At 40.9% G+C, this 23,749-nt stretch overlaps 2 protein-coding genes across 4 annotated transcripts in view; one reads left to right on the forward strand and one right to left on the reverse strand.

The window, feature by feature from the left end:
• Positions 1-23,749, forward strand: part of DOCK8 (dedicator of cytokinesis 8) — a 140,775-nt gene that overhangs the window by 48,975 nt on the left and 68,051 nt on the right. Inside the window, 8 exon segments of the mRNA XM_030566193.1 lie at positions 779-864; positions 2,067-2,133; positions 2,979-3,128; positions 4,215-4,295; positions 6,106-6,265; positions 6,934-7,073; positions 7,306-7,399; positions 9,597-9,759. Coding sequence (XP_030422053.1) covers positions 779-864; positions 2,067-2,133; positions 2,979-3,128; positions 4,215-4,295; positions 6,106-6,265; positions 6,934-7,073; positions 7,306-7,399; positions 9,597-9,759 — 941 coding nt within the window.
• LOC115653244 (angiopoietin-related protein 3-like) lies at positions 16,277-22,073 on the reverse strand. Of its 3 annotated transcripts, none has more exons than XM_030566197.1 (3): positions 21,533-22,073; positions 20,844-20,954; positions 16,277-16,745 (listed from the first exon to the last, which is right to left on the reverse strand). In XM_030566197.1, exons 1-3 carry the CDS (start codon positions 22,025-22,027, stop codon positions 16,713-16,715), a joined length of 639 nt encoding a protein of 212 aa, XP_030422057.1. In that variant the 5' UTR covers positions 22,028-22,073; the 3' UTR covers positions 16,277-16,712. The 3 variants fall into 3 exon arrangements, with proteins under 3 accessions (XP_030422057.1, XP_030422056.1, XP_030422055.1); XM_030566196.1 differs by lacking the exon at positions 16,277-16,745 and adding an exon at positions 19,412-20,152 and having other exon boundaries at positions 21,554-22,073; XM_030566195.1 differs by lacking the exon at positions 16,277-16,745 and adding an exon at positions 19,412-20,152.

Below are 23,749 nucleotides of genomic sequence, written 5' to 3' on the forward strand. Positions count from 1 at the left end.
TTAATTAAGTCAAAATTTGATTCACCTGTCCCTTAACTTCCACATGGGATAGGGTATGGTATGTGTGATACCAGCTGAAGCATTAACACCCAGTGAAATTCACCCCAGTGTAGAAGGCTACAAACATTCTTTACTCTAGGGGAACAAATAGGTGGGAAGTATCCTCTCTAGCCCTTTACAGAGGTATTGGGTACCTCCCATTAATAGGCAAACAGTTAACAGGAGGTAAAAAAAAAAAAAGTCCACTGAAGATTAGGTTGTGTCTTCAGAGCAAAAAGGTATCAACCTTGATTAGCTTCATCTAGGTAAAAACTACCTGTGCCATGTCTCCATTAGGATTTTGCATCGAGATAGCTCTCTTGATTTGAAAATCACATTCTTTTTTGCAGTGACGATAAAGTCTGCAACTCTCTTACACCCATGGAAGGGGAATGTTTGGATGTGTATTGTGCTAGGATCAGGGTGGGAGTGCTAACATGTGGCCCCCTTTATTTTAAATGTTTTTTGTGGAAAATACAGGCATTGTGGTCAAAGGTCCAAATCTGTTTAAATTTATTATTTTTGACCCCATTTTACTAGACACTGTACAAACACAGAATAGTAGTGGGTTCCAGCCCCAAATTAAATGTCAGTTTTTACTTTCCTCTATGTGAGGGAGAACACTCTTCAATGAAGGCAATACATTGCAATCAGTTTGTTTATAGCAATTGTCTGGTTACACTAAGTGTGAGGGTTCCATACGTAATTAATAAGTGCCTAATAATGTGGTTAATAATAGGAGGATGCAGTGGAGATACGACCTGTTCCAGACTGCCCAAAGGAACATCTGGGCAACAGGATTTTGTTGAAGCTGCAGACGCTGAAGTAAGTGTCCTTCTTTCTCTTTCAGGATTCATATGACCATCACATGCTTATTCTTTTGTGGTGTAGAAAACTTGTATATCAGTTGGCATATATTTCACTAGCACTCATTATAAGACATCTTTAATGTCAAAGGTCCATTTGGATTTCTTGTTCTTTCTTAGGCTGATACTTGTAAAGAAATTGTCCATCTGCAGTTAAAGAACTGTTCAGACCGTCAAGGAGACAATGGGGTAAAAAAAACCCCCAAACCATGTAATAAGAGCAAACTCATTTGGCCTTTGTGTGTGTGTGTTATTGGATTTTTTTGAATAGGGAAGCAATCTGTGCCAGGAATGTGCTTATTTTTATTATTCATGGCTATGATTGTTTTTCTGAAAACATGAGAAAGTACAAGCAGATAGCTAATTTCTCTCCTGTGCCTCTTGGAGTCATCTGTGTGTGTGCTTACATATTATTAGAGGACATTACTTCAGAAATGATTGTTAATTTCAAGAAATAGTGAATGTGAAAGTCCGGCCAAATGCCATTTCAGCATAACAAGAGTAATAATAGCGTTATCCCAAACCCTCTTATTTGAAGATGAACTAGATTTTCAGAGATGTGACTAATATCCATAGGGATTAACACTGAGTTAAATTAATGACACTAGCCTAGGTGAAAATGCAACTTAGCCACAGCTTCTCACAACATCAGACCAACAAGAATCAGTCCTGCATGCTTAACTGACAGCAACCTCAAAGCCGTTCTAAACTGTGCCAGCTGCTAACACCCCCCAAAGCTACTATGGCAGTCAGGGATCATTAGGGTGTAGGAATGCTCTACCCATGCCCCTTTTCTTCCAGGCACATCTCTTACACCAGAGGCTGGGAGTTGGGGTGGCATAGGAATCAATGTGCCACTGGAGGAGGAGTCTCCCACACTGGAGAAATCCCTTACCAGGCAGAAAATGCCATCTGAGTGCAAAGCAGATTTAACAGACAAGAGAAACAGGCACCTTGTCTCTCTAAAGGCTAAAACAAAAATCCCAGACCTATAAATCTCCCAAAGTTTGGAAGAGTTGGGATCTGGATCTAAACTTTGTGTCTCATGCCCATCTCTCCTTTCCTCATAAAGGAAACAGCAGGTAAAATAGAGCCTTTACTTTTGAATATGCACAGACACAAGGGTGAAGTATTAATGCTCTGTGTCTCTTTCCTCAACAGATTTGATATAGAAATAGAACCGCTGTTTGCATGCATAGCCCTCTATGATGTAAAAGAAAGGAAAAAGGTAAGAGTGCAGTAGAGCAGAGCAAAGGACAATAATAAAATATTAGTAATGTATTGGCTAATAACAGTCTGTTCTTTTTTCAGCTGAATTTCCTATTTGAAAATGCTAGGACATTTGGCTCTGTACTTTTTGTGACTTGTCTTTTGAAGTTACAGTTCATGGTACGTTGCCAAAAATGGGCAATTTACCCTGGTTTACTAGAAGTATGGTAAAAATCTGCTGTTGTGCTTGTTCAGCTGGAATTCACGTGTATGAAATGCTTGCAGCAAATGATCTTCAATTTACATGGAGCATGTTGCACAAAAATGTGTTGTGTGGCTATTTGTGATCCCCTCTTTACAGAACCGCTCTTTGCAAAACTGGTTTCACTGTGAAAAATTAAGGACCTAGTCCTGAAATGTATCGAGTCTGCTGTAAGGTGCTGAGTGGTCTCAACTCCACTCAGGGCCGGCTCTAGGCACCAGTGTCCCAAGCATGTGCTTGGGGTGGCACTTTTCAAGGGGCAGCATTCCAGTCCTTTTTTTGTTTGTTCGTTTGTTTCTTTTTGTTTGGGGCGGCAAAAAACCTGGAGCCGGCCTTGACTCCACTAGGCCCATTAAGCTTAGGGGTGCTCAACACTTTGTGGAATCGGACTATAATGGTCTAATCCTGTATCCATTTAAATCAATGGGAATTTTACATGCATGCAAACTTGCGTTTCCATATTAATTTTGCAGTTCTGGCTACTGCTTTTCTAACTCTTTTTATATCTATCTTCTTATGTTCCCATGTTTTATCCTTTGATACACTTTTGCTTTGCAATGGAAAATAACTATATGGGAATTTTGTTTTTTGTGGTTTTAAAGATCTCTGAGAATTTTCATTGTGACCTGAATTCAGAACAGTTCAAAGGATTCTTACGATCTCACACCCCCTGCATTGACTCATCTAGTCAGGCAAGATCTGCGGTATTTTCCGTCACTTACCCGTCTTCTGATATCTACCTAGTAGTAAAGGTATGTAGCAATGGCTGTATCATTCTGTTGGTTTCTAATGTTTTCTGACTATAACTGTTACCGAAATATCCGGTCTGCCTAGCTGAGAGCCAATTAACAGCCTGACAAGGATAAGGAAAAATGCTTTATTCTGCAGAAAAATGAGAGCCTGTACCTTGGTACAAAAGACTCTGTCTTACACAAATTTCACAAACCTTTTATACACATTCAGACAAAGACTCTTGCGTGTTAATACTTGATTGGTAAGTGTAAAATTTCATGTTCCCCTTATCTGGGTAGTACTGACTGGTTTGGAGCAGGATCTTCCTGCTTTGAGGCAGAGGAAAAGAGATAGTGAAAAAGTTCAGGCTACTGTGTTCATGAGCAGTACTCACCCCTCCCACCTACTGGCCGCTTGTAATCTATTAAGGGGGGTCAGCCAGCTTTCACATAACTATGGTTTGGGTTCACGAAGATGAAGTTTAGAGAGGATAGTAATAATCAACAAGAATTTCTTGTTGCTTAGTTGTTCAGAGATATTCTGGTAACACTGATATCACAGGAGTAGGAATCTATTGACATCTCTGTCACACAAACTGACAGTTATATTGCTGCTCCGTATACTACTCCTATAAATGTTAATAGATTTCTCTGTCACCATCCAAGAGAAATTTAAAAGCAAAATGAAATAAGCCATTTGATTTTGAATTACAGTTTGTGTTTTCGGTGAATTACCAGTTAGTGTTGATTTGGTGTGTCTAAGTATTTTTTTCAACTTTCGAATGAGGTTGATATGAGCTGTTTTTTCTCATTTAGGATACACTAGCTTTTCCCTGATTCAGTACAATGCAGTGACATTCTTTTTAATTCCTTATTAAGCACTGATTTGGAGCTGAGAGAATTACTATGATGAATTATCCCACAGAGAAAATCACAGGCATTTTATATTATCTATTTGTTTAATTTATTAATAATATTTGTACTGGGCTAACGGTGTGAAATAGACCAGCTCTTTCCTACTTACAGAGAAGCAAAAGCAAAAGATTGTATTTTTCATCATATATGTTTTTCTTTTATGGCTTTCATACTTTTACTATATTTTGATAGATTGAAAAAGTCCTTCAGCAAGGAGAAATTGGAGACTGTGCTGAACCCTACATGGTTCTAAAAGAAAGTGAGGGTGGGAAGGTAAGTATCATACTCTCAAGATTGTTAAATGCTAACAAAGGATGGGGGGAAAGCAACTAGAATCTGCAAAACAGTTAATGGAAATATACTTTTGTTACGTATATAAGCGAATCTTGGCTTATGTGAATGACTGAAAAAATCATGAGAAGATGATGTATGTTTTTATTGTTTGCTTCTTCTGAAATCAATAACTGGAAAGTTTTTTGAGCAATGTTAAACAACGAGGAGATGAATTTTCAAAGTTTGGTGGGCACAAATATTTGCGCCTTGTGTAGACACGAATCAGTGATTTTTGTGTGTAAATCATCTGTTTGTGTATGTGGGCACTTAGGCGCCATTTCTTCAGATGTCTCTTTATTGGTTCAGTTAATCATTATTTACCTCTTAGAAGGTGAATGATAATGTTTCTTGGACTTCTAAAGGTATCTCACCTTTAGGCTATGTCTACATTGTGAGTAGCGGTGCAAATATTTGTGTTAGCATGAATATAAATATAGTAGAACTTCAGAGTTACAAACTGACCAGTCAACCGCACAACTCATTTGGAACCAGAAGTAAACATTCAGGCACCAGCAGAGACCAAAAAGAAAAGAAAAGTAAATACAGTACAGCACTGTGTTAAACATAAAACTACTAAAAAAATAACGGGAAAGTTTAGAAATTTTTTTGACAAGGTAAGGAAACTGTTTCTGTGCTTGTTTCATTTAAATTAAGATGGTTAAAAGCTGCATTTTTCTTCTGCATAGTAAAGTTTCAAAGCTGTGTTAAGTCAATGTTCAGTTGTAAACTTCTGAAAGAGCAACAATAATGTTTTATTCAGAATTACGAACATTTCAGAGTTACAGACAACCTCCATTCCTGAGATGTTTGTAACACTGAGATTCTACTGTAACAGTGTAGCTGCAGTAGCAGGGGTAGGGACAGCAGAGACCCAGCTGAAATTTGTGGGTATGTACACAGCATAGCTAAGCTGTGCCTCCACTGCCACTACCCATGCTACCGCAGCTATGCTGCTATTTATACTCGCACTAGCTCAATGAAAGTTAGCATGAGTAGGTGTACACGAGCGGGGGTCACACCCCTAGCTAGCGTAGCCTTAGAATGTCAATTTCAGACAAAGAAGGGTTATAATTCTGATGGAACTAACTGTTCAGAATATATATAATAATGACATCTATTGATTTGTTATGGTGACTATCAAGAATGCATATTATACACTCAACTGTAAATATATAATTACTGATTCTTTGTATAATGGGTACTATGTACTCAGCTTTATGGGGGGAATTTATCTTATACCTCTGGTCACTAGTTCAAATTTGGACCTGGTCAGTAGTCACTTGACAGCTGTTATAATCTGACTACAGTTCAGTGACTTACTGTATGTGATGTGAGTTGCCTGCACCACACTACTTCCCAGATACCATGGAGGTGAGCTCTTCAGAGACAGAGGAGGAAGCTCACCCCTGTGCAGAGGGTCAGTAAAAGGCCCATGCAACAAGTAAGTCCCATTTTTGAGGATGTAAATTGACTTAAGTGATGTCTAAGTCTTCAGCTGGCTCTCTTCACAAAGGTGAATTTCACCCAGTAAGAGAGAAACTGTCTTTGCAGTTGTGTGTACTCAAGCTGACCTTGTATAATATGTGCCTTGTACAATGACAAGGACTCCCTTGACTTCAGTAGTCATTGCATTGGGTCCTGTATACACAGATTTGAAGGAGGCTGAGCATACACATTGAAAATTGCCTTCACATAGTCATAGTCAAATTTAGGCCTTTTTAATATTTGTATTTTCCTTTCTTTATTTTAGAGCAAAGAAAAGGTTGAAAAGCTGAAAGCCCAAGCTGAGTCCTTCTGTCAGCGTTTGGGGAAATACCGGATGCCTTTCGCCTGGGCTCCCATAAGCTTAACCAATTTCTTTAACTTTTCAACACTTGAAAGAGAAATGTCTGAAGCAGAAAGTTTAAATGGTAATAGTTATTTTTCTAATCAATGCAATGTGAAGCTTTAGTAGCAATGTTAATAGGGTACCAATGTGTCATTGGCTCAGAGCATTCTCTTGACAATAGTTTTGTAGTTAAAAACTGCTCAGCTTTCCCTCATTTTTCACCATAATACTCACAAGTTGCAATGCTCGTCAGTTGGAGCCCCCTAAATGTGATCTTATGCCCAATCTACATATTCCCACTGCATGCATTCTAGCCCTGACTTTTGATTCCACACCAGTTTTATGGCAGTGGAATCCCATTGACTTTAGTGGTGTTACTCTTGATTTATATTGCTGGAAGATCAGTCATTTTAGTCTTCCACAATGAATAGAAGGCCCAATTCAACAGTAGGACACACCAGATTGCCCCACTTCCTGTCATGCTATGAGCTAAAGAAACGAATAGCATCATGCCACAGCAGCAATGATGTTCTCTTAACAGAATAAATACTGCACTTACTACATTGTTTTACATAGCCTTACACTGAGTTGCTGGAAAATACAAAGTTAAGGTTTTTTGATATTCCCCTGAGATCACAAGGTGCTTGTGGTGTTTTAGAACTAATTCAGGTATATTTGTCATGCTTTATGATAGACTTTCTACTGACACAAAATAAGATGAATTTTTTAAAACGTAATTTACTCTTGAAGGGAAAGGAACTACTGGTGACAGAAGAACGATGATGCTACAAGCTAGAAGACTTTCTGAGAGGAGCCTCAATTCAGAGGACAATTATGCTGTGTCAAACTTCAAAGCAACCAGTCTGACTGTCAACACTTTTATAAAACAGGTACAGTAAGCTCTTTATATTTTAGAGCATGTGGAGTTTTATATTGTGCTGTTAAACATGTACTAAAGTGAACTGAATTGAAAAAATGCTGCTCAGTGGGGAACAAAAGGATAATTCATACAAAACACAGTTACCCACTCACTCTTTGTCTTGTAGACATATCTAATTCATGAAAGTAGGTAACAATACGATGTACCCTTATAGCAGTATTAATTTGTCTTTCTCCTGACAGGAAGGAGACCGACTTAGTGATGAAGACCTATTCAAATTTTTAACTGACTACAAGAGATCTTCCTCCTTGCAGAGAAGAGTGAAGTCCATCCCAGGTATGGAATGTGTTTAGGATGGGATGAGATGTAGGCACCTAACTCCAGTAAACGCCAATGAAAATCTCAGCCCTCCTATGCAATTATCCCCTTGGTTTTTAGGATTATAAGTTGTGTTATGAGGGAACTGTCTTATTTTATTAATGACTTCATCAAGCCAGCCATTAATTTTTGAATGGCTGGCTTGTTCACCCGTGGCAGACAGAGATTTATAGTTAGTTTTATATTCTAAATTAGTTTGTTTTCATCAATAGTTTACAAAGGTTAATTAGGTTTTTTGGTTTTACCTGAAGTTTTTGAGGAGAATGGGATTAAAGCAGTATCTCAAGATCCTTACTGGTTCCCTAATACCTTGTTAGAATGGGGATCAGAGATTGGGTTGGGTGATTAAAATGTTTATTCTCTTTCCCTTTTAATTGACCCAGTATTAATTAAGCAGACGCGGAGACTGAATTTGCCCTCTGTAGTGATGCTGGATTCACTCCTGTGGCGCCTCCTGCTGGTCTCTCTCGGGAATTAGCTCATCCAGCTCCCAGAGCGCCCTCTGCAGGCTGGTGATCCGCCTTACTACTGGCCCCCATGTCCCTCCCAGGATCCCAGTGCCCCTTTCTCTGGGGTGCTGCCCCTCTGGCAGTAACCCCTTCAGTCTCAGGGTCTCCCCGCCCAAGGGAATCCCCACCTTGCCTCAGTGTAAGGCTACTGCCAGTCACCAAATAGCCCCCATTCCCTGGGGCAGACTGCAGTGTATGCCACTCATCACTGGCAAGGGGGATTTGGACCTGTTGCCTCTGTCTAGCCTTGGGCTGTCCCCTACAACCCAAGTACCTGTTTGGCCTTATACTAGGCCGCAGCCTGGGGGGTTTCCGGTCTGGAGCACCCTTGGCCTTCCCCCAGCCCTGCTCCAGTCCAGGTACCTTATCTAGCTCCCCAGCAGCCAGGCCCGTCTCCCTCCACAGCTAGAGGAGACTGTCTAGGCTCCTGGCTCGTAGCCTCATATAGGGGCCAGATGGGCTCTGTTTGGGGCATGGCCGCAGCTCTGCCTGCTTCCCCCAATCATCCCAATGGCTGCTTTCTCCTGCCACAGCCCTTTCCTAGAGCTGTTTTAAGCCTCTCAGAGCAGGAGCAGGTGTTCACCCCTCTACAACTGGTGCTTTTTTGTGATGGCTTCCTTGTGCTCCATATTCTAAGCTTTCATTTACAATACATTATGTCTCTAGCCCTTGTGGTTGCAACCAATCCAAATATGCATAAGGTGAAAAGAAGTAACCAGGAAATATGAATTTGGGTTTTTAGCTTGAGGACTGCAAGAGAAAGAAATCTTGGTTGGAGAAAGCATTTTGTTATCTGAATACACAGGAAAGTAACCCACATAGATCCCTACACATCAAGATAAAATCTCTCTTCAGGTTTCATCATCATAATCACAGTAAATCCAAAAGGAACATGGCCTTCTTGCGGGTTGAGCACTTCCCAGATTGATCTCTGGGCAGGTCCTAAAGGTGATCTCACGGGATATTCAGTTTATGACCATCACTGGCGACCTCATCACGCCACTGAAGTTTTTTGACACCTACATTATCCCCATCCACATAGTGGCATTCCTTGGCGCGCACATTTTGGAAACTGTTTGTCTGTTTAATAATATGTCCATATCAAGAAAGCCACCAAAACTCAACCAGTTCTGATGAAGGTGGTTTCTGGGTTCAGCTTCAATTATCCTCATTTCTAATCTGGTCCTGACACTTAATATATGGAGCAGTTGATGAAGATACAAGACTCTTTGCACATTCACGTGTAGACAGGAAGGAAGGGATACCACATGCTGAGTTGACTTTCTAGTCTTGTCCATTAAAAAAGGATAACATTTGTTAAGGGCTTGACTTGGAAATAAAGCAGTGATGTTCTCGCTAGCATTGTGCGCAAAGCAAGCACTGCCTTACTTAAGATAGTAAAATGAGATGCAGATCTTCAGAATATGATTTTCCATATTTTTTCTTGCTTGCTGTGACCAGCAGAGAAATTGTTAACAATGGTAACATTTAAACTGTCATAATTAAACGTAAGATTTAATACTCTATTGAGATGAATGGGAGTTCACACCTCCCAGAGCTGCTCTTTCAGGCTGTCTGCAGACCCAGGCAGTCATTTCATTACTTATTTTTAATGGTGGGCTGAGCTTTCATGTAATTTTTTTAAGGATCACTTAAATTGGAGGTCTCCCCAGCTTCAGAAGTCCTCAGTTGCTGTCTCACCCCTGAGTTATTACAAGTGAAACCATTTGCTGAAAACCGCAGTCGTCCTCAGAAAGAGATTTTGGAATTCCCAGTTCGAGAAGTGTATGTTCCCCACACTGTTTATAGGTAAGAAAAATGGATTTTTTGAAAACTGTGAAACCTATATTCCAAAAATAATTTATGGTATAATTTTTCTCCGATTCATAGAAACTAGAAATTGAAAAACATATTGTGTTATCTAAGCCTGTAAAGTTACAACCATTCTTTAATCTCATTAGTCAATACAAGATAGGATCCCTATTGTATGTTCTGCAGTATATTTTCCAGTCCAATTATAAATATCCTGAGCAAAGTGTTTCAAAAGTGTTGAGGAACCAGCAGCTTTCATTCACTTCAGTAGGTACTCAGACAACTTTACATAGCTGCTTGTATATGAATTTCAGAACCTAACTTTAGGCACTCATGTTTAAAAATCTTAGCCTTGAAGTTCTGACTCCCAGTCTTTTTTTCTAACTATAAAATCCCATTGACATCCGTGGAAAACAGAGGCCTAGAATTTTAAACCGCTCATGACACAAGACTAATTATATTTTCATTTGTGACTTTGTTGTATCCTTTATCTTGTCATATAATACGAGTAACATTCACAGCATTGGAGCATATTTGTACTGAACAGCTTTTGTAGTTACCATGTGTCATCTAACTACCCAAAGATGCAGTTTATTGCTCTGTATACTCCATGAATAAGATTCCTTCATATATCACTTTGTAAAATGTATTAGTCTATTCTGACTGATTAAAAAAGGTTCTAAAGAGTACAAATCAAAATAGGTCCCATCATTTCTTAGTAGCCTGGCAACATATTAATCCCAAATGAGCTATGAATATCAAGGGAATATTCTTCAACACGCTGATGTACTATATGGTAATGCTAATAATACACAGGCTGGAGATTTGTGACTCGAGGTATGTTCTGGGATTATGTATAGATTTACCTCTAATATTTGTATTTGTTTTTGAAATTTGATGAAAGGAAGAGAGAATGTATTGCAGATTTTTTTTTTAAATCAGCAGCTGAGTATACTGTACAGGACTGGGACTTTGACAGCAAGGCCAGTTTGATTAGTAGGGGAGATGTGACTATCACAAATGAGTCAGGGAGTGTGACGCTTTCTGGGGGTACCCAAGTGTAACAGGGTGCATCTTCACTCCTTCCTTCTTGCCTCAAAGATTCTGCCCAGAATCCACTAGTGTGCATTCACAGCATCATTTATTTTTAATGTCTTCCACCAGTACCACTATAGGCCCCGTGCAACAGTCTGTTTGAAATATCTTTAGCGCTTTTGGCCCTCTCCTCAGGACCTGAGGGAACAGAGATCTCCCTTCCCTGAGGCCCGCTCTCACTCCCCTCTGCATTCCCTTCCTGTGCCTCTTTCTCAGACAGGAGCTGATGGGCGAATGGCTCTGTATCCCACCCAGCCCACCAGCCTGCTTCTCTAATTACCTCGGTCAGCTGTCTCTGGGGAACTAGTTGGCATCTAAGTGATCTGAGTGCAGGCTCACCTGTTCACTTCCTGCACTCTGTCACACTAGGGTTGTGAGACACCTTGCTACCACCTCTCCTTAGCATGAGGAAGCCTTGTCTCGGCCTGCTGTGGGTCAGCTTTCTGACTCCATTGGTCACAGGCAACACATGCACTTCCTTCCAGGCTTCCACAGGCCCCACACTGTAGCTATTCCTATCAGTTCTTTTTCTTTTTCACTATTAAAAGTAAAGGATAGAGAATACATGTCACTTACTAACTATGAGTCACTTTTTGAATTTCATCAACTGTTTGATGTAAACGTTGATTAAGAGATCAAGATGACTTTTCCGTAAAATTAAGCAATGTTGATTGTAATTGGAAATACACTCTTTTTAGTCACTTCCTTCATTCTTTCATATCAAAATCTACTACATTTTATTCTACCTTTAGAATATCCAATTATTGTTGTTAATAAAATTTATAAAATTAGAATGGCGGATACTCCATCATACAACAACTGACAATATCAATATGACAAATTTAAACAACCTACACACGCATATTCACACATGATAAACATATACATACAAATACTTAACATACACACACAATTGACACAAAGTATTAGCAAAATGATGCAGCAGCAATTGCCAGAGTCTTAGGGTATGTCTGCACTACAGGATTATTCCGATTTTACATAAACTAGTTTTGTAAAACAGATTGTATAAAGTCGAGTGCACGCGGCCACACTAAGCACATTAATTTGCCGGTGTGCGTCCATGTACCGAGGCTAGCGTCGATTTCCAGAGCGTTGCACTGTGAGTAGCTGTCCCGTAGCTATCCCATAGTTCCTGCAGTCTCCTCCGCCCATTGGAATTCGGGGTTGAGATCCCAATGCAAAAACAGTGTCGCAGGTGATTCTGGGTAAATGTCATCACTCAATCCTTCCTTTGTGAAAGCAATGGCAGACAATCATTTCGCGCCCTTTTTCCCTGGATTGCCCTGGCAGACGCCATAGCATGGCAACCATGGAGCCTGTTTTGCCTTTTGTCACTGTCACCATATGTGTACTGGATGCTGCTGACAGACGCAGTACTGCAGTGCTACACAGCAGCATTCATTTGCCTTTGCAAGGTAGCAGAGATGGTTACCATCCCTATTGCACCGCCTGCCATGCCATTGTAAATTGGCGATGAGATGACAGTTATCAGTCGTTCTGTAACATCTGCTGCTGTCATGGGTGCTCCTGGCTGGCCTCGCTGAGGTCGGCTCGGGGCGTATGGACGAAAATGGGACTGACTCTCCGGGTCATTCCCTTCTTTATGTTTTGTCTAAAAATAGAGTCAGTCTTGCCTAGAATATGGGGCAAGTGTACTAGAGAACCAGAGAGCACAGCTGCTCCGGGTCAGAGCCCCAGAGATCCCGCAGAAATGATGACCTGCATGCCATTCTAGGGGGTGCCCCTGCAACAACCCCACCTGTTGCTTCCCTCTTCCCCCAACCCTCCTGGGCTACCGTGGCAGTGTCCCCCCATTTGTGTGATGAAGTAATAAAGAATGCAGGAATAAGAAACACTGACTTTTTAGTGAGATAAAATGAGCGGGAGGAAGCCTCCGGCTGCTGTGATAGTCCAGGCAGGACATTAAAGGGTGAGGGGGAGAGGAGCCCAGCCTCCCGCTGCTATGATAGTCCAGGCGGTACAGAATCTTTTCTTTAGACATGAAAGAGGGGGGCTGATGGAGCTCAGCATCCAGTTGCTATGATGAAGACGGTTACCAGTCGTTCTGTACCATCTGCTGGGAATGACCGGGGAGTCATTCCCATTTTTACCCAGGCGCCCCCGGCCGACCTCACCGAGGCCAGCCAGGAGCACTCACAGGCTGATGATGACAATGGATAGCAGTCTTATTGTACCGTCTGCCACCGGGAAGGGGATGCTGGTGTTCAGTGCTGCAGCACCCCGTCTACCAGCAGCATGCAGTAGACATAGGGTGACATTGAAGAAAGGCGAGAAATGTTTTTTTTTCCCTTTTCTTTCGGGGGGAGGGGGAAGGGTGTAAATTGACAATATATACCCTGAAACACCTGGGAAAATGTTTTTGACCCTTCAGGCATTGGGAGCTCAGCCAAGAATGCAAATTCTTTTCGGAGACTGCAGGAACTGTGGGATAACTGGAGTCCTCAGTACCCCCTCCCACCCTCCATGAGCGTCCATTTGATTCTTTGGCTTTCCGTTATGCTTGTCACACAGCACTGTGCAGTGACGTCTGTCTATCATGGCCTGGAGATTTTTTCAAATGCTTTGTCATTTCGTCTTCTGTAACAGAGCTCTGATAGAACAAATTTGTCTCCCCATACAGCGATCAGATCCAGTATCTCCTGTACGGTCCATGCTGGAGCTCTATTTGGATTTGGAACTGCATCGCCACCCGTGCTGATCAGAGCTCCATGCTGGGCAAACAGGAAATGAAATTCAAAAGTTCACAGGGCTTTTCCTGTCTACCTGGCCAAGGCATCCGAGTTCAGATTGCTTTCCAGAGTGGTCACAGTGGTGCACTGTGGGATACTGCCCGGAGGCCAATACCGTCGATTTGCGGCCACGTTAACCATAATCCAACATGGCAATACCGATTTCAGTGCTACTCCTCTCGTCGGGGAGAGTACAGAAATCGGTTTAAAGAGCCCTTTATATTGATATAAAGGGCCTCGTTGTGTGGACGGGTGCAGAGTTAAATCGGTTTAACGCTGCTAAATTTGGTTTAAACACATAGTGTAGACCAGGCTTCTGATCTGAAACAACTCAACAAAAATAGTGAGTCTCAGTCGACAACCTCCGAAAACTAGTAAACTTAGCATTATAAACAGCCTGTCAGAACAGGTAATGGCTGTACACGATGAGAAAAATGATGTCATTGCCAGTTTGTACCGTAGCGAAGCAGTATGCTGTGCCTGCAACGCAGAGCTGGCTTAGGTAGGGTTACCATATTAGGATACATTGTGATTGTCAGAGAGGGGGGATTTGGCCTATGAAACAATAACTGTATTAAGATACAGCCTGTGAAAAAGTTTGAGAAATCTTAACTTAAATTTCTTTGGTGACATGATGTAATATTCAGTACTGCCAACCTCAAACATTCAGAACTCATGAGCTGGGCCCCCACAAAATCACTCGATATCTGACCCATTAGTCCTCATCCTCAAATGAAACCTGCAAAACACTTTTCAAAAGATGAGCCTGGGAGCTTGAATTCAAAACATTGCTAGACACTAAAAATCACGATCTTCATAAAGATACTGGATTTATGGTTAATTACAACAACCTGCAACCCACTAATCTCCCCTTTTGTCCTGGGATTACAAGGGAGTTAATGGGCTACTTCACCTTGAATGATCCCCTTGAATATGTGCTAACTACTTGTGCTAAACTATCTGTTAGTTCTAATGTTTAGCTGTGACACTGTTAGTACCTTTTCAGACCTGAAATAAGAGCTCTGTGTAGCTCGAAAACTTGTCCCTCTCACTAACAGAAGTTGGTCCAATAAAAGATATCACCTCATCTACTTTGTCTCTTTTAAATAATGTGACAGCACAAGGGATTGTATAAAATCATGTGTCCCTGTAGCTAAACCCCATCACCCTGGTCCTTTTCAAGTATTCATAGTAATAAGTTCAATAACAGGTTTGCAGACCTTTGACATCTCTACTTAAAATGACCTGACAACTTTCCAACAACTGCTGAAAAGTGTTTTTTTGAAATGTTCTTTGTAAAATAGGCTCCTCCCATATGATTTCATATTGTAAAGTTTGTCTTTAAGTTTAAATTAATAATTACTGAAACTTCTGTTTCTATTTGACATTAATTCCGCTTATGCATAATACGTATTTCTTACTTTACTAATCACTTCCTTATGTGGGAAGTGTGAAACCAGCAGTCTTGGCATGATTTTCCTAGTTTTGTGGCTGTGTTTTATAATCAGTTGAATTACTTTTCAAAATGTTAGCTACATTATTTTTTTTTTATGCTATGGCTTTCTGATCAGTTTAAAGAGCAGGATTCATCAGTGCAGCTGGAATTGTTTTCTTGATTTATACACTGCAAATAAAAAAAGTTGGGGGATATTTTTGAAAGTTAGATTAATGCAAATATCAAGTATTTAATCATGTCACTTTTTAAATAGGTTGTTTTCTCATAGATATCCCAGATTAATCCATACAGGGAAATGCAAATAGAAAGTCCGGAGTTTTTTTGAGCTGTGGAGGCTTGGCCCTTGCGACATGAGAGGAAGGGGCCCCGAGTGGCTGCAGCTTACAACTCCCAGGTTCAGGTGACTGGGCATAGGGGTCGGAGCCACAAAGGTTTCCTGCTAAGCCAGCCAGCCAGTGATGGTCAGGAACATTTCACAGGAAACCCCACACTGTCTGGTGGCATGGTCCACAGCAGCATCCCTCCTAGTCCTACGCCGCCTCCCGCTGCCGCTGTCAGGGCAGGAGCCAATACCAGGCTCTTGCGATCTGCGAGGGACAGAGGTGGTGGGCGGCATCCGAGTGTGCAGCCGCCTCCTCCCCGGGCTCCAACTTTCCCAGCTCCCTGAACCACAGGGCCCGAAGCAACTTCCTGCCTCCCTACCTCTGGCTGCTGCTGTGTGGGCGAAGTGCCTGGCCAGGGGCCCATGGGTTGGAGAGGGTGGGAGCCGGGGAACTTGGAGCGCGGGGAGGAAGTGGCTGCTTGCTCGGATGCCACTCGCTGCCTCTGTGCCACCGCAGATCGCCGGAGCCCGGCATTGGCTCCTGCCCTGGGAGTGGCAGTGGGAGGCAGTGCGGGACTCGGAGGGATGCTGCTGTAGACCATGTAAAAAAATTTTTGGGGGCACCACTTTTTGGCGCTCCCAAATCTTGGCGCCCTAGGCGGCCGCCTGGTTAGCCTAGTGGTTACACTGGCCCTGTAGCTACAGGTTAGCAATAGGCACACTCCAACCCAAGCATCTCCTTGGAGTGCCCAGCCCCTGTTCCTCTATATTTCCAAATTAGCTGCTCCCAAAGTACCAGTGCACCCCTGCTTACCAGTTGCAGCTCTGATCCCTGCTCCACTTAACACAGAGAACTTAAATAAGAGTATAGTGAAAACAAATAGCAGTTTATTTAACAAAGTACAGGGATTAGAGTAATAGCAAGTAGGAGCACTGGAAACAAAAGAGTACATATAAAATAAAAAGGTTACGTGCATTTTAGAGCCTAGATTTAATTAACTAGATATTTCTCTGTTTTATAGAACAATGCTCACCAAAAGTCCTCCCAGCATCTTGCAGCCGGACTTGGCTGTGATCACCTTTTCATGAGGCAAGTCCTGCTGTCCGCTTGCCTCCTTGGTGAAAGATGCTTTAGAAGTGTCATTATTTCAGTATAGTACTGTGTATCTGTGCTGTTCAGCCACTTGAGGGTGCAGTTTCTTCACTCTCTAGACCCAGACATGCTTTAATGAGGAAAGTTGCAGTGTCTTAAGCATGTGTGAGAGAAGATGGAAATTCATTTCTTTCTCCATTTGCAGCATTTCGTTCAAATATTTCTATAACTCAAGTGGTTTTTCCACTAGAAGGGCAAATACAAATTAGCATGATTAACATCAAATCTTTAAACTCACAGATCCTAGCCAACAAAACAAGCAAAGAAACGAAAAAGCACTATGCCAGCTTTATTCCCTAGTGATATGGACTTATATTGTAATAGAATATAATATTATGGGATAATTATTTGTATTCTTTATTAGCATGTTACCCTGGACAGAGGTGGAAATGGTTACATGTACAGAATATTTATTTGGATAAAGTACATGAGTGAATGGAAGTTTTTAGTTATAGGCTGGTAAATTTGAAATCTGACTGTACGTGTGCAGGATGGAACCATCAATGAACTATCTGCCTCTGATGGCTCAATGGACTTTTTGCAAAGTTCTAAGTCAAGTAGTAGACTCCCAACCTTAAGTTTATTTTTTATGATGTACAGTCCCCTTAGGTTCTTCTCCCAAATGGGGGAGGGCCTGGCCATGCCCAGTTATTGACACAGGGTGCCTCCTGCACAGGCTCAAGTGGGCCTGCCCTTTGTGGGCCCTCTTAAATCCCTTCTGATGGGGGATCTAAAGGAAAGTTAAATGCCCCAGTGCACCTGAGAATAACTTCTTCCTAGAGTCCCTCAAGGGGAAAAAGGTCAACATTAGTGCCAACAACATAGCATCCGTGTAGTGGTTTTCAAGGAATCCCTCTGGCTGGGCTGCTGAATCGGGTGCACTCTGTCAGGCTTTCCCTGTGATTTCACTGCGCTCCCGTAGGGTCGGGGTGGAGATCTCCTCCTGGATAAGAGTTCCCCCATGGCTTCAGGAGTTGCTCCTACAGTCTCCTACTCAAGGTGATCTCTTTCCCCAGCTGACAGCAGTTTCTTCCTTTTTAAAGGCCTCCTCCCTACCATACCTGATTGACAAGGCCAGAGGGGCAGGGCTAGCCCTGCACACAGGGTTCTTCTGGTGCCTTCCTCATCTAGTATGGGCTCTATTAATCCCATCACACATCCTGAAGGTCCTTTTCTACCAGCGCAAAAGCTTTCATAGATAACAAGAAATATCTGGCTTTTCTGAAAAGTGGATTTTTCTTGTTTAACAGCAGAGGCAGATTCTTTGTTATAGATTCTGGATCTGACTTTGATTTTGCTTATGCTAGTTTTTATACTGGCGGATTGTCATTCCTTTATTATTCCTGATTTACCCTAGTGAGATCACAGCACTGTGAAACAGAGTGTTCCCTTTCGTTGTATACCTATGTTTCCTTAATAAAAGTAGTTTTGCACTGAATGACAAAACAACTGAAGATTTATTTCAATAACTTTTTTCTGTTCCAAATAGCACCAAAAAAAAAAAGCTTAAATCATGTTGAAATTTATAACTCCGCCCCCGCCCCCCCCCCCCGAAATGTAAATAAAAGTGATGCTGCACTCTGCCAGGGTAAAATTTTGGATCTAGAGCATAGTGATTTGCTTCAACAGTCACTGAGCTAAAACAGACACCAGGAGTTCATGTGTTTGATATTGGAAGTGTTAGGCTTTTGTTTTTAAGGGTTTGAAAGAAGCTCTTGTTTGGTTTTGTTTGTTTTTTTAATTGAAGTTGCTAATTAGTGTTCTCGGGCATTTTGTGATCACCTGTGCTTGGGAGAGTGTTTCTAGACCCAGCCTCTGCTTGGCTTCTGCTTTTAGCAGTAATGGTTCTGTCTAGTCTGGAAGAAAAGGTAATTCATTCATAATGGTCCCCATTGCTCTCATGTTTTGAGGAAGGGGTGATAGCACATACTAACCACTTATTTACTTTAACAGTGGAGAGGTAACATTTTTCCTTGTGTTCATGCTACCCTTGAGATCCGGGGGCAGGGGAGTGTTGTACCTTCACAGCTTCCATTGTTTTGCTCACATTTTAGGTTGGTGATGCAATAGCTTTTGCTGATATGTGGCTCTGGGTGAACTTGTCTGTGCTCTGGCCCACACTCCAAGGTCCCATAATAGAGGGATTTCTTTCAGACACTATATGCATTGTTAGTATACTCGGAGAGGTCGAGGGGGTGGGATGGGGCTTTATGAGCACAGCTGCCCTAATTTGTGTCATACTCTTGGGGCAGGGCATCCCGCCATGCTAACAGTTTCACAGTCACTCTCTGGCATAGAGATTGCTCCCTTCCCATTCCTTTATTTGTGTACCAGTGCTGGGGATTCTAGCACTGCATTGGTTTTTCTTTAAATTGCCCAACTTCATTTCTCTTTGTTTAAAAACGTGGGTTCCTGCTCATGTATTACCCTCAGAGTTCCTGCCATCAGAGGCCCCATTTATGTCTGTCTTGCTATCTCCCTGCTTCTTTATAGATCTCAGGAAAGAGCAGTGCTTAAGCCTTTGCTATTGGCAGAGGGGATATGACACAATATCCCACTTCTTGTTTTTACTATCCAGGAGTAGTTCCAGCCAGTCCCCACTTGTGCTCAGTGTGTGTGTGTGACTGTGTATGTCTGTGCGCACACACACCTGCTTGTAAGGTTTCCTGAAGTTATTGTGCTTTGTGTGTGTGTGCACTAAAATAAAAAAAAATAATGAATTCTGTTACATGTTACTTAGCATAACACAAACCATGAAAAAATGAAAGTCTAGCAAACAGCCGTCTAGTGTAGGGTGACCAGACAGCAAATATGAAAAATCAGGACAGGGGTGGGGGGTGGGGGTAATAGGAGCCAATAGAAGAAGAAGACCCCAAAAATCAGGACTGTCCCTATAAAATTGGGACATCTGGTCACTCTAGTCTAGTGGCACAAGCATTCCTCCTGCATATAGCTTGTATATCACAGTGCTTTCAACTGATGCATTACACTCGACATGCCATAATAAATTCCATTAGTTATGTAATATACGATTGGTGAAATATATACCATATGGCATGCTGATCACTGTGCAGTCAAGTCAGTGAGCTGAGAAACTGAATAAAACATGGATTTCCATAATCTTCATGATAAACCATAGTTCTAAGAAATGTCTAAAAACATTTTTTTTTAAAAATCAGATGCACTAATTTTTTTCAATACCTTAAAATATTTGCTTTGTAACCAGTGTTTACAGATCTACAACATTTCTGTTAGGAGCAAGCTACTAGGTAACTGTCATATTCACGCTACAATAACAATATTTTTGCAAAACTTTTCAGCACCTTGGCCATACAGTTAAAAGATAAAAACTATTGAACAAGACAGCCCCTAGCTTTCTTGCATGTTAGCCTTCTAAATCAAGATATGCTATTAGGATTTCTATCTGCATTTACACTGCATAGATCACTGGTAACATATTTTAATCCTGTGATTGTCTTTCATATACTCTTATGTACTGATAATGTTGTGTTCTGCATCTCAGAAGAATCTGCTTTTTTCTTCCTGATTCCATTGGTCTTCTGCTGTCTGGCTAGCTTGCTTTTTGACCTAACCTGTGTAGCAAAAAGTAACGACAACAATGCAATGTGGTTAAAAATAAAAGAGACTTACAGAAACAAAGTTAATGCAAGTCATTTATAAAGTATACAGGGAAATCACAAGGTTTTCTTTCTATCGGTACTAAAGTGAGCATCAGTCTTCCAGAGATACATAGGAATCAATTGATTCCATTAATCAACAAGTATGCATCTCCATTCTTTTGGCAGGCAGAATGTTGAGACATTAGACTGTAGCCATTGAATTCTGAAACCAGCTGTTACTGACTCCCTGCATAGCCGTGGGCCATTGTATCCTATTTGTAAAATTCCTGCCATGCAGGAATGTGACATGGATTGATGATATTTATACAGTACTTGGAGGATTAGTGCCAGCTTTTGGTATTGGTGGTTTTTTAATTCCCAACTCCTGGTGCCAAGAATTGTGGCAGATCTCTTGTCTTTCATCTACCATTTAGGAAAAAACGTATCATGACTGTTTCTCCCTATAACAGGAAAAGCTCTTGAGGCAGGGACACTCTTTTTATAATGTTTGTACAGCACCTACTGTGATGGGTTCCTAGGTGCTACCACAATACAAATAAATAATATTCATAATAATGTTACCAGTTCAGTGGATCACTGTATTCTTCCAAACTCAAAACAAAGGCCAGCAGTGAATGGGGAAGGAAAGTTATGAAGAGCCTACCTTTTTCAGTAACTTTTGAATGAGGGCATCTTGTATACTAATTTGGTCTTCCTGCAGCTCCACTTCAGTAAGCAGCTCATCAATTCTTATGCTTTGAGTTTGCACAAAAGACTAAGAAAAGAGGTGGAGAGGGAGGAAAAGATTACTTTGAAGCTGCAGAAATCTTTGATGCGTTCCAAGGTTTGGTCACAAAATACTGGGGCATCTTCAATGTGATTTTTTTGTTTGTTTTTTTTAGCTAGAGGAATTATCAGAAATAGAATAGAACATTGTTTTTAGAGGCAAATCTTGTTGTACCTATGCAGGCAAAATTCTCAATGAAGCCAATAAGAGTTTTGCCTGAATAATAACTGCAGGTTTTGTCCCACTTTTAATTGTATGTGGTAAATGAATTTACCACTACGGTTTTTGAATAATAATTAGTAATTATCAAGCTATACAATGCACAAAAAATAAAGAAAGCTCATGCGTGGAAGATCTTACACGTAACCATGTAAATCTTAAATAAAGAAAAAATGCAGAGCAAAACAGACAAGCCTGTTTTCAGCTCATATGGTAACAGATTTATGGATTTAAAAAAAAATGTCCTATGTCTAGTATCCACTTTTCCTGAGAATCACTGTAAGTGAATAAATAATCATGCTAAAAGAGTATTAAGAAGATCAGGTGTTAAAAACTCCAGTACTTACCATAATGTCAGTCATGCTCACTGAAGTACTGGTGTTAGTCTTGTAATTTAGGGCATTCTCTATCTTCTCCTCTAAAAATTCCAGCTTGGTGTTGAAAGTCATTCTGTAGTGCATCACTTCACCAAGCTGGTTCTGGAGTTCTGCAGAGAGCCTGCCCAGAACTTGGTTCCTAGTTTCAAGTTGCTGAGTTTTTTCCATAAGACCATTTCTCAGCCTCTTATTTAGGCTGACCTGCTCCAGTAATTCTATCAAGGAGTTGTTAAAAATGTTGAGCTGTTGACAGATGTAGGTAATTTTCTCTTTAGTATGGTCAACCTGCTCCTTTAACCCAGCTCCAAGCTTCAGGACACCCTGAGAGAGCACACGGATTTCCTCGCTGGAATAATGAAAGTGGACACCTGGCATTTCTTTCTTGCTTGATGCATAGCTTCCTTTGGTTACACTATTTAGAGAATGTGCAATACTCAGGAGGACCAAAACAGATATTTTGTGCATTGCAACTTGTAAATATTTTTAGCCTCCTACAGATCTGCCAGCCTGTTCTAAGAAAAGTGTCCAAATGGACCACTTTGAAGGTCCCAGCACAGTGGGAGAAAATGTGAATGCGATCAACAAAGCATTTTCAAATTCCACAGGTTAACCCCTAACTTCCTATTGCAGTTAAAGTGCAGCTGTTTAAATACTGGGTGCTGGAGGGTTAGTGATTAGTCTATGCTTTTAATTCCAAAATATTTTGCATTGAAATTATATCAATCAAAAACATCCTGGGAAAAAGAAGATATTGAAGCATGTGAGATGATGTATTCTATCACGTAAAACATATGACTACACAGGAACATGTTATCAGTATTTTGGGAAGTACTAGATTATATTAAATGTCATGTACCTACAAGGATAGTCTTATTTATTAAATTTACAAGGCCAAAATAATGTCATCATAATTATCAACAGTATCAGAAATTAGGGCTATTTAAGGAACATTTTCAAGAAACTTTTTTTGTTTCTTTGAGGCGTATTGTCTGCTGTATGTTAAAGCTTAGAGTTAATGATCATCAGAAATTTAACCATTTAGTTCATTAATAAAGATTTCATGCAATTAGATTTGGAAGTCGATAGGGTGACCAGATGTCCCGATTTCATAGGGACAGTCCTGATTTTTGGGTCTTTTTCTTATATAGGCTCCTATAACTCTCTACCCCGTCCCGATTTTTCACATTTTCTGTCTGGTCACCCTAGAAGTATATCAACTCTTCTGCTGGTGCAGTTGGAGAGAACCTTGATCCTAGGATCACAGAATGAACAGAAAAGTTGTGGTTCCACGAACATTGTCCCTGTACAAGTCCATGAAATTCCCCATTCCCTTTTTCTCTAGTACTCACAGATGGCCCTTAGGTCAATGTACTTTGGGGTCGAGCCCAAGGGAAGGCCTTACTCCTGGCTTATCCTGTGGATATCAGAGTAAATATCAGGTTTTAATGGTGCTTAAAACATTATCATCTCCCATTGGGTCCCTTGCACAAGTGTGAATGGGCCTTCCCTCTGGATCTCCAGGATTCATGGGGGCTGGGAGGTTGAAACTGATTACCTCTTGTGCATCCCACAAAACACCCACTTGAGTGGATGGTTACTTGGTAACTCCATGAGATGGACCTCACAGAGTTATATACCCAAGCCCCAGCCTAAACCTAATTTGGATCTGAACACTGATTCCTGAACTGATCTCTAATTTTAAGTATAAGAAAATATTATCGAGGCTATTATCCATATTAAAAGTAAAATCATGTTTAAAAAACCCAAAGAACTATGGCCATCTTGAGAATTTATGCATGTACTTCCTTTTAAAATAATGCAGCATATTAAAATTTTGCTGATGCACCATTTCTTCTGTGTTTTCTAAGTTATTGAAAATGAGTTTATATAGTCAGTAAAATAACTGCAATTTGGGATAAAGTTTACAGCCATTTTTCTGAAGACCTAATAACGAGTGAAAACAATAGAACCAACAGAGACTATGTTGACATATACTAAATAACTGCGTTATTTGTATCTGTTACCATCAACAGCAAGTGCCAAGGTTAATTTAGTGATCACAGTACACTTGCATATCAGTCTGTGTTCTGTATTAATAGGGTCTACCTAGAGATATATTGAATTTTATTATGTGTGGTATTCATGTCCTAGTCATCCATAGACGTATCTATTGTTGATTAAAATTTG

The sequence above is a fragment of the Gopherus evgoodei genome, chromosome 6 (assembly GCF_007399415.2).
Source record: "Gopherus evgoodei ecotype Sinaloan lineage chromosome 6, rGopEvg1_v1.p, whole genome shotgun sequence".
NCBI lineage: Eukaryota > Metazoa > Chordata > Testudines > Testudinidae > Gopherus > Gopherus evgoodei.

Excerpts from the sequence above, each read along its gene's own strand:
- LOC115653244 (XM_030566195.1), bottom strand. The coding sequence starts at position 22,027 with ATGCACAAAATATCTGTTTTGGTCCTCCTGAGTATTGCACATTCTCTA. Across the intron at positions 20,955-21,532 it reads TGAGCATGACTGACATTATG|TCTTTTGTGCAAACTCAAAG; the intron begins GTAAGTACTGGA and ends CTCTTTTCTTAG. Across the intron at positions 20,153-20,843 it reads TTCAAAAGTTACTGAAAAAG|GTTAGGTCAAAAAGCAAGCT; the intron begins GTAGGCTCTTCA and ends TTTGCTACACAG.